Here is a 14,963-nt window from a genome sequence, read left to right as displayed (position 1 = left end):
CGCACAGGAGGGAGCAAGGATCCAGAAGGAAGGAGCTGGGAACTCGGAGGGCACTTTGGAGTCGGGATCTGACTGTATACATAACGGATCAATCAAAAAATAATAATAGTAGTAGTAATAATAATAATAATAATAATAATGATGCACCTGGATTTTACTCCGCGACTCACGAGCTTCACGGCTTCTTTGTGGCCATAAAAGCGCGTTTAGGAGACGCTCATCATGCGGATTGGAGCGGTTTAGATGTTTAGAGGTTTGAATTCGGGGTGAAGCAGCTGAGTGTGCACATTTCCCGGAGAGAAACGAGAGCGGACCGGATTCTAGGCTATATATATGCGGTGTGTGCAGACGTTAATAACGGCCTCACGAGCCGGAGCGGCCGCCAACTTCTCCGTGAACGGGAAGCAACTTTTGACATGGCCATTGTTCTGTTTTTGGCACTTTGGAGTCGGTGATATATTACTTACAGGCCTGCGTTTTGAACAAAGACGTGGCAGGAAGATGGATTAAGAAACTTTTGTTTAAATGATTTTTTTGCAGGCTATTGTTCGCGGTAATTGTTCCGAGTCTGCGTTTCTTTTTTTTCTTCTTTCTGACACGATGGCAACAAAAAGGAGTCTTGTAGGCTTAGTGTTATTGTAAGAGAAGATCAAACGTGTTGGGTAACGACTCTTATTGAACAAAAAAAAAAACAAAAAGAAAGAAGAAAAACCAACAACAGACACGCTTTTTATTTTTATTTTTTAAAATGCGCATTTTCTTTTTGGGTAATATTATTTCCCTAGAATAAGTAAACACGCAGCATTGAGACGTTATGATATGTTGTTAGTGTACGGCTTGAGGAAAGCACCGGGATTGAACCGCTCTCTTTGATGGAGTTTTCCGCCGTCCAAAGGGCCTTGGATGGGATTTTTTCTCCGCAGCTGGATGGCACACCAGTAGCGGATCGCTACCGTTTAACCGGGACTCCGTTCAGCTTCCAGATCGCGGGACGATCCGGTCTGGACGCGAAGCTCGGAAAGGCACCTGGGGGCAGAAGCGCACCTCTTTGAGGACTGTGATTCTTTTTTGTTGTTGTTTGCTTGTTTGTTTGATTGGTTTCACCTATCGGAAGTGTTAAACCCGACTCCCTGCCCTGCAAACGTGATTGCAGGCAGGCATGCAGCTGAACCGGCCCAGAAGCGCGCTGATCGGCTTCAGCCCGCCGCCACCGTCACCTCCGGCGCCACCGTCCGACCCGAACTCGACCTTCTCCAGCCAGTTCAAGGCGATGCGCTTTTCCTACCACCTCAGCCCGCAGCCCGGATCCCGCAGAACCGGTGAGTGCCTTCCCGATGCTCTGCATGGATTATGCGTTCATACGCACGCTCTCGCTATAATCTGATTGAAGCGCTATTACATACGCAACACCTTGGAGGATAAAATGTCAGCGCGCGCGTCCTTCCGCAGGCTACACTGAACATTGCTTATTTAGGCATTTAGGGCATTCCGGGCTTGTCTCAAGGACACACGCTGTGCATGTGGACACACTTTTAATGCTTCTCTTGACCCACTGTTTTTCACCCTAGCTATGACTCACCTGCAGCAAAGACGCAGTTTGATGCACACACATGCACTCTTCAGTGGTTCATTTAACAGACCGGATAATTTTTTTTTTTGAGGGGGGGGGGGGGGGGGGGGGGTTTGTGTGTGTGTGTGTGTGTGCATGCATGATTTCATACAGAACCTGTAAGGGTTCCTCCAGATGTGCAAAAACCGAAGAATGATCAATCAGGATGCAAGACGTACCTGCGTTATGCAGCACGCACAGAGCCAGTGCACGTGCATTCGAATGCGCCTTGCGTTTGTGATAATCTCGCGCGCGCGTCCTAGCGAAGGTCGTTGCGAGAAGACGTGAAAACTCATCAGCTGTTAATACGAACGGTTTAGTCTAGGGAAGCAGAGCTATCTTAAGTGATGTTGATGCAGTTTATAAATCGAATCACAGAGAACCCAGAAGATGCAGCATGGTTATGATGGCATTCACGTGGCTCCCTTCCCATGCACGAGGGAGAGAGAGAGAGAGAGAGAGAACATGAGATGTTGCATGCACACACAGCTGGTGCCGCACTGCCATGTTTGTGCTTGTGAGCGCGTGTCACTTTCGGCTATTTGCGCGAGCACTGCGTTGTAAAATCCAATTAAGCTCTGGGGAACGGAGCATGCGTCCGGAGAGCATCTCTCTCTCTCTCTCTGTATCTCTCTCTCTGTCTCTCTGTATCTCTCACTCTCTCTCTGTCTCTCTCTCTCTCTCACTCTCTCTCTGTCTCTCTCTCTCTCTCACTCTCTCTCTGTCTCTTACTCTGTCTCTCTCACTCTCTCTGTCTCTCTCACTGTCTCTCTCGCTGTCTCTCTCTCTCTCTCTGTGCTGACCAGCAGATATATACATTGTGTTGTCCATCACAGTATGATGGGGGGGGGGGGGGGCATTTCCTGCATGCGGAGCTGTTCTTTAAATCGTCCATAGAAATGAATTGCCTATTGAAATGCGGTTATGTGTATGTGTGAGCGCGCGCATGTGAACAGATGTAAAACGAGGCGTTATGTTTTCAGCCTAAAGCTGAAACGCATTTAATTATATATGAATCAGAATCCTGATTTTGTGGCGTTTCATTAGTTCATCACAACATGCTGAATCCAAATGAAGCTATTATGTTTACTAGCACAGGAGGCATCACATTCAAAGCAACACCGCTCATATGAAATATGAAAGTCTCACATTCTCACAACTTTTCAGTCTGCTTCAGTTTAGAAGAGAATGATCGTTATGCTCTGTGTCCGATTTTATCCCGAGAGCAGGAATGAATTAATGAAAACTGTCATACTGATAATACGGTGTGGACTCCTGTCCATCACACGCATATGTTCTCCTTCCCCAAATTGTTGCCACAAAGTCGGAAGCACAGAATTATACAGAAGGTCTTTGTAATGCTGTAGCGTTACAATATTCCTTTACTGGAACTAAGAAGCCTGTTCCAGCATGACGATGCTCCTGTGCACAAAGCAAGCTCCATGAAGACATGGTTTGCCAAGGTTGGAGTGGAAGAACTCGAGTGTCCTGCACAGAGCCCTGACCTCGACCCCACTGAACACCTTTGGGATGAACTGCACCCCAGACCTCCTCGCCCGACATCAGTGCTTGATCTCACTAATGCGCTTGTAGCTGAATGAACACAAATCCCCACAGCCATGCTCCAAAATCTAGTGGAAAGCCTTCGCAGAAGAGTGGAGCGTATTATAACAGCAAAGGGGGAATACATCTGGAACGGGATGTTCAACAAGCACATATGGGTGTGATGGTTTGGTGTCCACATACCATTGGCCATACAGTGTATATCACAACATTTCTGCAGCCTAAGGATTAAAACAAAGCAGTTTTAGCTGTTACAGAAAATAATCACCGACCAGGGTGGTCTGTTGACGCCCATCGTGAATTAGAGTTACTGTTACCAACCCGAAGTTGACTGTTTTCCAATGACAACACTTCCTCACAGTGGTTTGCCCAGGAATTGTTTTTATTTCTTAAAGACATGCCATCATTTTTTAAAATCCATTTATAGTTACATTTACAGTTAGCTATCACTTATTTTATAGCATAACATATATAAATAGATGAAAAACACTATAAATAGGTGTTCCATCACCTGTTACTCCTTTTTCTCTCTTTTATAATTAATAAGACTAAAAAAACATAACTTGTCGTGTTACTGAAAAAACTGCAAAGCCCTCTGTTCTTAAAGCGCACCTATTATGGTTTTGAAACGTGTCTAATTTTGTTTTAAAGGTCTCATACGATAGATTTACATGCATCTGAGATCAAAAAACACTTTAACGTGCTCATAATTTAAATTGTAGCATTACCTTTTTTCCCCCCCCAGTGTCACAAACGACTCGTTCAATGATCCGTTCTAAAGGATTCGTTCTAAACTCCTCCTTTCAGAGAGCATACGCTGCTCTGATGGGTCAGACGTCCCAGTCTGTTGCGATTGGTCTACCGCTGTCAGCGTGTTTCAAAAAGGAAACGCCCACTACCGTAACGAGTTTCAGCTCCGCCTCTCAGTGAGCAGCCGATGAAGACCAGAGGCGGGGCTTTTTATTACAAACCTACGTAGGTTAGTACAGGAAGTAAAGCCTAGAATCACTAACGACTCGATTCAGCTGTTCAGAATCGCTTCCTTCTTTTGGGAGTCGATAACTCGGTTTGTCGTGCGCTTTGATTTTTGAAACTTTGCAGATTTTTTACATTCACAAACAGCTCTATAACACACGACATGAAAGGTAATATCTGAAAAACCATAATAGGTGCACTTTAAGACTTGGCAGAAAATGTAACGGCACAAACTTAAAGCACTGACGCTGGAAACTCCTTCTATGAATGCTAAATAAACATCGCTTCAGCAATAAATAATTCACCGTCTCAACAATCGCACGTTTTTATCCGTTTACGTCAAGTGTCCACCATGCAAGTCCCTGTATAATTCGAATGATAATTGCTAGAACGAGTGCATTAATATCAACTTGTGATTTGCCCTGCGGCCGGGACTACTTTCAGAGCTGCTGTTGTAGAAAATGAAAGACTATATTCCGACCAATCAGAATCAAAGATTCAACTTAGATTCAACTTGAATATTCTGATATATCATACACGTGCGGAGGGGAAAGTGGTTGAGCTTTGGGTTACACTGTGAGGGTGTGTTTGTGTGACATTTGAAGGTACTAGCAAGTAACATAATTTATAGAGTAATTAACATCATATGAGGAGGGAAGGAGGAGCTTTACAATGTCCATCAGTTTCTTTTTCTCTCCTTGCTGCTTTCTGTTAGGTTACTGTCCATTCTTTCCTCTCCGTCTTGCTCCGTCCCCATACCCTGACCCCATAACGGAAACGTTTAAAACGGGACAAAATGCACTTGTTTATATACCTGCGAGGCCCAGAAGTATATCCTATGTGTGCGAAACACTACTGATGTTCCTAATGATAAGTAAAACCCTTAAGGTTTACATGAAATGCTAGCAGTATTGCAGGGACGGCTAATTTATTCTTTTTGTGTCAGCTCGAGCAGCGTGTTTTCATCATCCGTGCTCTTTTAAACAGAGGCTTTGGGAAATTTGCTTTGCTTCTGAGACTCCCAATATAGCACAGCCTTCCCATGACCTTCCCACCCGCCACACACAGACTCCTCAGCTCAATTTGAAGTGCAGACTTTTCCGTTTCCCCCCCACCAGTGTGCTATCTAGTGGGGGTGGTGGACTGGGGATGAAACCAGAAGCAGATTTCGAACTCATGATCTCTGGCAGTGCAGGATAGCCATAATATTAACAAAAACAACAACAATAATAATAATAATAATAATCCTTGTGGTTGGACAGATATCATAATGGAAAATGAATCCAAATCAGATTGGAAGTGATTAGCGTTATGATCATGAGAGCTTAATTAGATGAAGGCTTCAGTGAAAGGTTTTGGACCACAATGCATTATCACCACCACAGATCACTGTAGCACTTCAGAAATAGTTGAAATGACTCCATTCTCCAGCACGCTTTCTGTTATGCTTGGTTGAAGGAATCTTTCCGGAATGCGTCGGAGTGTGAGTGACTTTTGGTGACATTTGGTGTTTTGCAAAAAAACAAAAAACCAAACCAAAAAAAACAACAACTTGCATCTGTTTTGGATGGGAGTGTACTGGTGTTCTGCAAAAACTCCCCTGATCATTGTCACATGGCGTTCAGAGTTCCTCTGCCAACTGTAAAACAAGCTTATCTCCTCCCCTGATGGAGATCATGAACATCTCGCCAAGAAAAGAAGAAGCACAAGACAGCTCGTTCAGTTATGACAGCGCGGGAACCACGTCTGGTCTTGGACGAACAGGAAGTGAGTCTGGCAGCTCGTCTGTGCTGTGTGAGGAGAATAACACTTGTGTGAACGAGTCAGGCCCTCTGGAGATCTCCGGAGTGCTGTTATGCCCAGGGTTTGAGCTGAGTGTCCATATATAGGGTGGGAATAAGAGCAGCCGTCTCTGGATGGACTAGCGAGCTCTAAAACGAAATCTTAAGTCACACTATGATTGTCTCTAATGTAAATATTTTTTAAACAGAGCCTGGCAGATGGAGAACAGTAACCGTAGGCTTTACTTTATCCCATCCAAATCATACATTTATTAGCAAGCCCACCAGAGGAGTGGAGGCTTCAGGGTGCTGCCCAGTCCTATGTTTTGATCGCCTAGAAAAATAATTGATTAAGCTAAAAAGTGGTAACGTAATGTGATCACTGTGATATGGCGAGCTAGCTAGCTAGTTAAGTGCATTAATACCGTCTAAGTGAAACAAATAAATTTGTGTGATCGTGTTTGCTCCTTCGACAAAGATATTGGCAAACACTGTGGCTATAAGCTGTTGTGTTCACGTCGAGACATTATTTGTCTTGAAGTTTGTCTTTTTTTCCTTTATATATGCTCTAGAACGAGGTGACCGTGCCTTCCTGGTTCGGAAAAGATCGTCTCCTCGTTGTGCACGGTGATCAGTCCGTCTCGTATTAACAAACCGTTCTACCATCAACCTGATCGTGCCTCAGCTGATGTGTGTAGTGCAGCAGGCTTCAGGATTTGGAACGGGTATCGCACGTATCCTGAATCACAGCTGTATCAATAATAAAAAAGTTTTGTGAAACTCTACAAGAAGTAGGGTTACAATGTAAGTCGGCAAAACTAATGATATCTTGGCATTTTGTTTGCATCACTTCTCTAACTGTGCAGCTAGCTAGGTATGCACAGCTAGAGTAAAGCAGCACAGTGTTTTGGCAACAATGCCAGTGTTAGCTAGCTATAATATTATAGTTTGGAAGCATGATAGATTTTTTTTTTGAAGAAGAATAACACTGGTTTGAATCTCCGGAGGGAATTCGGGACTCCAATTCCCAGCAGCCTCTGTACCCCTGCCTCACGGTCACATGACACTCATTCTGCTAACAAGCTCCTGTGTGTATTTAAGTCACGATTTGTTCAGCACTCGGTGTCGGGCTTTGTTTCTTCCTGTTGTCACGTTATGTTCTCTCGCCTCTTTTATTCTGCCTTATGTGTTGTTTTGTTCGTTATCATCTCTGCACGTGTATCCGTCTCCGCCTCGCGTTCGTGACGAACACGTTACACCAGAATGTACCAAGTGAAAATAATTACGTTTCCAGGAAAGGAAAGGAACTAAATAACAAAAAAAGCTACATTCTTGTCTTGTCTTGTTCCTCATGGAGGCTTTCTTTTTAATATATAGTTTTGTATTGTAAGCCAGTGTCATCGATGTTGGGACCAGAAATTGCCATTGCTTCCATAAGAGATATCAGTAACTCCACTGTAATCTCCCACACCATCAATCTAGCACACTTGTATACATGTTAAATAATTCACAGGCATGGTGGAGTTTACTTTTTGGTAACTATATAGCGAATATAGTCTAGACTGTCCCACAGACATTTTCTCTCAGAATATATCTATGAGACTATAAAGGCAGATTAGCTGAAATGCTCTTAAAAAGATGCTTACTGCAGCTTTAATTCCTGTAGCCATGCAGGAACCTGTGCTGACATGGGACAAGGAGCTTGATCTTTACCTTTAATTTGGCAAACATACCCTTTAAGAAGTTTATTTATGCCCCAAAGTCATATAAAAGCCATCTGGACTAGAGATTAGATGACACGGACAAGTCCTTTTCTTTTCTGCGTGTGCAAAAGGAATTTTGAGGGTCGGCAACCCTTCTGGAGCTTTAATGTCAGAAATAAATTGTCCATTGTCCTGTTTTTGTTATTATTATACTGTGTAATGAAGTTAAAAGGAACGGTGATCAAAGAGGCTTATGGCTGGCCTGAAGTGCTTACACAGAAACTGTGTGTGTGTGTGTGTGTGTGTGTGTGTGTGGCATGTGTGATTGCATTTGTACAAGTTCGTATATAAACGGCTTCAGGTAAGAAAACAACAGTCTTCCATGCTCAGCACTTTAATATCAGGCGAAAACACTGTTATGTTTTTAAAAAATGCGAGAAAAGGCGACATTTCATTAAACTTCCATGTTAGCATGTTGATTTAGCGAATCTGCATAGCGTTCATACACGCTTCACGCTTCATTATTGTGTCATGTAAGTAATATGCTTTGTCTCTTCACAGGGCAAATAAACCAACCAGCAGGCAGGTTCGACATCTACTGATGAGACTTAACTGTCACGCTTCTGTTGACAGTTGTATACAGTTATGCCTATTACCGCCTCACAGCTGCTTTTTACTTTGATAAAAATGAGCCACGAGGCAGTAATAAGCATGGCTTGGCAAGCTTTTAAAGAGAAGTGATAGAGTTAAGTCTCTACAGTATGTGCCATTAAAATAATGTTGTATAGGCCTATATTAGGAGTTTAACACAATGCCAATGTCTGTGACAGTACCTGTATCTGTTTAGTCCAGACAATGTTTTTCCTCTCTGCAACTGTCCAGGTCCAGCGATCCTGTGCCCACTGTAGCCTCACGGTCCCGTCCTTGGCTCACAGGAGCAGAATCCGGTGTAGTCTTTTGTTGTTGTAGCCCATCCGTGTAGACCATGTTGTGCGTCCTGAGATGCTTTTCAGCTCACCACGGTCAAGAGTGGATATTTGAGTGGATATTACAGTAGCCTCAGTGTTAGCTCAAACCAGTTTGGCCGTTCTCCATGAACAAGCCGTTTCCACCAACAGAACTCCTGTTCACTGGATGTTTTTTGTTTTTTTTTAAAGAAAAAATCTGTAAACACTACAGATTGTTGTGTGTGAAAATCCCAGATCATCAGTTTCTGAAATACTCAAACCACCAATCAAAGCCATTGATGTATATATATATATTTCTCAGCGTATTGCAATATATTCCATTTCCACATGGGAAATCAAGCTAGGGATCTACTGACTCGACATTCTCAGTCGAACGTACAGCACATGGCCGCTTCCATCCGTCTCAGAGACTGAAGATGACAACATCGGCTACATTTACAGGGTTTTCATTCATGTGAAGCAGCATAATCAGAGGAGAAAGGTGTGATGTATAAGGGCCTGGGAAAGAGAATGGTTCCTATGTCCTTTCCTCGCAATGAGAAATCAGCTAATTACATCCTCGGAGACCTCCGACTCCAGACAGTATGTGGCCCATTTGGGATTCAGAGCTGAAATGCAGCTGCAGGGCACTTTTCCTCACTCCTGAGCAGCTGCTTTAAGCAGAGGGGGATGGTGCGTTCAGAGTTAATGGCTATCAGATAGAACTGACAGCAGCTTCACTCACACTCACACATGCTGCTGGTATAAATAGCAGCCGAACCTCGCAGGCCGAGTTCGGGCGCGGTGAACAGCATGGAGGAATAAAGAACCTGGCAGGTGATGTCGCAGAGAAGACAGCAGAATCCCAAAAAATGACAATGGAATCATGACTCCATTAGGAGTTCCTATGCTAGAACCAGAACGTTCATAATGTTCTAGAACTCCAGCGGAACCCAAGTGTTGTATTTGTGCTCAATCTATGGTGGAACAAGAGAGTTAATTCTATTCTGGATCTACAGAGGGACCCAACACTTGTTTTTTATTCTGAATCTAGTGCAACAAGAGAGTTCGTTTTCTTCTCATCCTACTGGGGAATCCTGATCTGATCTATGATGGAACCAGGAGGTTTCTTATGTGTTGAATTCATGATGGAACCAGTGATTTCTATTTTATTTTGAATGTATTGTGGAACCAGCGAGCTCTTGTTTAAAGTAAATAGTATAATATAGTGGTTCTATGTGAATAAGAGAACCAGAGAGTTCTGGATCTGTAGTGGAACCCAAGTGTTGGTTGTTATGATGGAACTGGAGAGTTGACTCTGTTCTCTATGCTATGATAGAACCAGAGATCCAAATCTATGACAGAACCAGAAGGTTAATTATATTCTGGTTTCATGATGGAATCAGTGATTTGGTTTTATTCTAAATCTATAGTGGAACCTAAGAGATAGTTCTATTCTACATTCAAAATAGAACCAGAGACTTCTGGATCTGTAGTGGAACCCAAGAGTTTTTTATTTTATTTTTATTTTTTTTATCTGTGGTAGAGCTAGTGAGTTTATTTTCTTCTGTATCTTTGGTGGAACCTGAGGTTAGTATTTATGCTGAATCTTTGGTGGAACCTAGGCGTTCATTTTGTTCTGAATCAATGGTAGAACCCAAGAGTTGTTTTTTTTTTATTTATCTGTGGTAGAACTAGGGAGTTTATATTGTTCTGTATCTTTGGTGGAACCTGAGGTTAGTGTTTATGCTGAATCTTTGGTGGAACCTAGGAGTTCATTTTGTTCTGAATCAATGGTGGAACCCATTATTTGTTTTTGTTTTTTTTATTCTGCCTGTGTTGGAACCAGAGTGTTCATATTTTTTCCGAATCTATGGTAGAACCTGAGATTTGTATTTATTCCGAATATTTGGTGGAACCTGAATCTTGGATGGAACCGGGGAAGGTTCCTTAAGTTCCGAATTCATGGTGGAACCATTGGAGCCATCTATTCTATCCTGAATCTACAGTATATGATGGCACCAGAGAATTTTTTTCTATCATGAATCTATGGGTAGATCTGACTCTGAGTTTATGGTGGAACCTCAGACTCGGTGGTGAAAGCAAAGGCTTGATTGCGTTCTGATTTTATTATCTGAGGGGTTTAAAAGCATAATCGCTTGCTAATTGGTGGAACCCTTATGTGTATGTGTGTTTGCACCTTTAATGAGCGAGATATAATTGTAGAGGAACATCATTAAAGCACATAATTGGACCTAAAGGGGTTTGTTTGCTCCTTTAGAGACAAAAATGCTCCGTCATGAATCTCGCCGCCCCGGGGTGAGTGTTCATTCACAGGTATAAAAAGCTCTGGAATATGAATGTGATGACTGATTTTGTTAAGGAATATCAAATTACATGGATTTACAATTAGTTTTGGATTCTGAAAAGCTAAAAAAAAAAAAAAAAAAAAAGCACGGTGCTTTCCCAAACCTTTCAAACACACAAAATAAATTGCATCCTTGAGCAAGACACTTAACCCCTCAGTGCAGGTTACACAGTGACCTCATTCTAGCCAACCCCCAAAACCCCTCAGGTTGTTCTGTGGAGACCATCCCAATACACATCCCTAGTTAAAAACATATAATGCCATGTGTGTGTGTGTGTGTGTGTGTGTGTGTGTGTGTGTGTGTGTGTGAGATGGTATCTCTTTCAGCCTGCTAGCCTGGAGAGCGGGTGATTAATCACCATGCCCCGTGAGATCTTTAGCAGGTACTGTGTGAGAGTGCTTTGGCTGTGAACATGGTGACAGTATGTGAGGAAAAAAGTGCGATGACGGTTCTGACAGGAACGTACCTTCCCCCACGAGCTCTGTCTGTCTTCCTGTCGAGTACTTTTGGATTAAAATTGCCACGAAGTGAAGGCGAAGAAATATGTACGATTGTAATACCGTATTTAAAAGCGACTGTGTGTAAACGTACATCACGTTTATGGGTCTGAATGATTTCTACCATAATGCTAAAGCAGCACAAAGATTGTATTTCAAATGTGATCACGATTTGTTTCTCTTGGTTATTCGTAAACTCCACAGTTAATACCACATATCAAATATACAAGAAATAGCAAGGAATATAAAGCTTACCTTTTTTAAGTCTCTGTATTAACAAAAACATAGATACTATCTACAAGCTAGCAAGGAAAAATGGCTAACGTTATATTAGCTAGCTAGCTATTTTAACTAAGCTAAGAAATGGTAGCTAGCGTAAACGAACCCAAATGTATGATGAGCTAATAATTAATAAGCTAGTTAAATGTATTAATACAGTCTGGTGTGAAATGAATTTATCTACTAAAAGGATATTTCTCATCAGTGTTTATGGTTTATGTTTGTAGCGTGGCAGGAGACAGGATTTGGGAATTAGCGAGCTACGGCGATAGCATTGAGGCGAGAAGGAAATATGGGAACAAATTAGAGCATGTTGCCTTAAAAATACAAATGAAATACTGTATGTTTTTAATGCAGACAAATTAAACAGTGAGAGATCAGACACATATTTATTGCGTGTAAAAGTTAGTGCCCCCCATGGTTATTTAATGGGAAAAAATGATCTCTTTTATTTTCTCCAGACTTGATTTAAGAAAGGCTGTGTGTGTGTGTGTGTGTGTGTGTGTGTGTGTGTGTGCGATTAAAACAGAAATATTGCAAATACATTTTATAGATTAAGATCTAAAATAGATTATTTTTCTTGACAATAACAGAGTGTATCTTGGGAACACTGGGCACCAAACAGGAATACACCCTGGAGTCCATCTCAGGCTACCATGCAGACACACACATTCACACCTAGGGGCAACTTAGCATAGCCAATTTACCTACTGTCATTTATGGGACGTGGGAGGAAACCGGAGAACCCGGAGGAAACCTACACAGTCATGGGGAGAAATTTTTAAACTTGTATCCCTATTTCAGGATCGAACCGTATCGACCATGACGTGTCTTGTTGGCATGAAATAAATTTCTTTGTCTTATTAATTCATTGTAAGCGTGTGTAACATTTTGCACTCTGCTATATCTACACAGTGTATATCGTCTACGCGAATATCGGTGCGTGCTTAGCGGGAAACCGTGCAGTTTAGTGATTTGAATGATCTTTTAAAGTATGTTAATGAATTTTCAGTGTGTGTGTGTGATCGGACAAGTCATTTGCTGCTAAGGAGAGAGGAGGAACTTGGGAGAGAAACAGGGAGAAACCCTTGAGGAGAGATGAGAGATGAATGATGAAGGACAGGAGTAAATGAAGACGTAGAGAAACGAGAGACGAGTATGATTAATTACAGTGGAAAAGACGGGAGCAGAGAGACAGGATGGGAGAGAAGTATGTCAGTGTGTCAGTGTGTGGGAACGCCATGCAGCCATCAGGAACCACACGCAACGTGGCAGAGATGAGGGAGTGTGTATTCGTGTGTGTGTGTGTGTGTGTGAAAGAGAGAGAGAGAGTGAGAGAGAGGACAAGCTAGATAGTGGGAAGGACACACTGTGTGTATAAGTGTAGGGAGTGAAAGAGATAGTGGTGGAGAAGCTCTGTGTGTGTGTGTGTGTGTGTGTGTGTGTGTGTGAGGACAAGCGAATGAGTAAGTGGAAACTTTAATCACCAGAGAAGCAGCACGAGAGAGATTTAACCGGCTCAAACAATTCCTCGAGTGTTTCTTTTCTGTAAAATGAGCGAGCAGGAAAGTGCACCCTCAAAAAACCCAGAAATGTTTAGAATGCCTATAAAAGTGACTCAGTAGGGTGTGTGTGTGTGTGTGTGTGTGTGTGTGTGTGTGGTATGTGTAGTGCGCAGTGTGTGTGTTTAGACTTTGCTGTTGAATCGCACAAAATGTAATACGAGAAGACAGGAAAAGACTCGAGACACACGAAACAAGACACACTATTCCACCCGAGAGAGCGACTGAGAGACGAGGGAAGCTAAGGTTACTTCTCCTCCTACATGCAGAATTCAGCATATGGACCTCATTCAGCAGTGGGCAGTATTTATTTGTCGGACATCATGTGCTTTCCTGCTATGTGAAAGAAGGGAAAAAGAGTCATCGGCGCAGCATTGAATTCAGCCTGAATTTGGACGTAGCATCATCTCCGTTACTTCCTGTGTGTCATTCCAGACTCACGGGTCAAAGATCACTGTACTAACGTTCCCTGCAGTCCCAAACACAATAAACTGTGTGCGCGTTTGGCTTGTCCATCCTTTCACAATTGCAACCGAATCTCAGTTTGCGAAGGGAGCTGATGGATTTGTTTCGTAATGTGTTGAAGCAAAACGTTCAGGGCTCGATTTCTTAAAGGATTTGTGCGCAAACTCGATAAGCCGTCGGCGTTCAGAAAGAGCCCGTGAAAAAGGCTTGCCCTTATGAACGGAAAACCTAAGTACCTAAATTATTATGAGAGTCCACAGCTAGAAAATGATACAGCTCACGTCCATGCAGATTTACTGAGCGGAATAAAACTAAGCTCTTGCTCGAGGATTCTTATTCCTCTCGGTAAAAATTTGCACTGATATTCAAAAAGCTTTCCCTGTCCACCCTCCATCCTTCTCTCTCTCTCTCTCTCTCTCTCTCTCTCTCTCTCTCTCTCTGGGAGATGATTGCTGGGAGTGCTGAGATTAATGTCGTATCTCCGGCTGTTTAAAGCAGAAAGAAAGGCCCGCTAAGACACCGCCAAGGAAACACTGACAAAGCGCCTCTTAAGAGTAAACACCACTTATTTTCTTAACCCTCAGCCGTTCCCATTGTGTTTCAATCTCTAAGAAAACTTAAAAACTCTCGTCAAGTTTGAAAGTATTTGGAAATCCAGGCGAGTTTAAATACAGATGTTAATAATGAGTGACATCTACTCAGGGTTTTATTCTTCGTCGAAAAAAAAATTCAGCAGTGAACGCCTTTCTCAGATTGCATGCCGTGTCTTTTTAGAAGGAAAAGTGTATCATGCTTTCGTAACAGTTTTTTAAAATGATTTATTTAGCATTGGTTACTATGGCTACTACCGGTGTGACTTTAATCACGATACTGCGAAAGCTTCGTTTATGAGAACGTTTTCTCAAACAGCAGTAGAGTTTTTCATATGCGTTAAATATGATGAACGGTAAAAGTTAAGAATAAACTTAAAAATATCGTAATTAAGATACCAATCTCGAAAGACTCTGTCAGAGAGTACAAGAAAAACAACTAGCCAGTGGTAGAGGACATGAGACAATATCGTATCTTGGCTATTTATCTTGATTTATATTTTTAAAAAAAATTATCTATCTATACATCCATCCATCCATCCATCTATCTATCTAGAGCCCATGTTAATTTTCTTTAGCTTGATTATGATTAGCAAGATTTAAAAAAAAAGAAAAAAAAGAAA

The 14,963-nt window shown here is 42.2% G+C and overlaps 1 protein-coding gene across 1 annotated transcript in view; it reads left to right on the top strand.

Annotated features, from left to right (window-relative positions):
* fgd1 (FYVE, RhoGEF and PH domain containing 1) overlaps positions 1 to 14,963 on the top strand; it is a 50,372-nt gene continuing 35,409 nt past the window's right edge. Inside the window, exon 1 of the mRNA XM_053625712.1 lies at positions 1 to 1,319. Within this exon, the coding sequence (XP_053481687.1) occupies positions 1,160 to 1,319 (160 nt within the window). The 5' untranslated portion in view covers positions 1 to 1,159. The remainder of the gene's footprint in view (positions 1,320 to 14,963) is intronic.

This window comes from Ictalurus furcatus, chromosome 5 (genome assembly GCF_023375685.1).
Source record: "Ictalurus furcatus strain D&B chromosome 5, Billie_1.0, whole genome shotgun sequence".
Lineage (NCBI taxonomy): Eukaryota > Metazoa > Chordata > Actinopteri > Siluriformes > Ictaluridae > Ictalurus > Ictalurus furcatus.
This window is presented reverse-complemented; position numbering and strand designations above follow the sequence as displayed.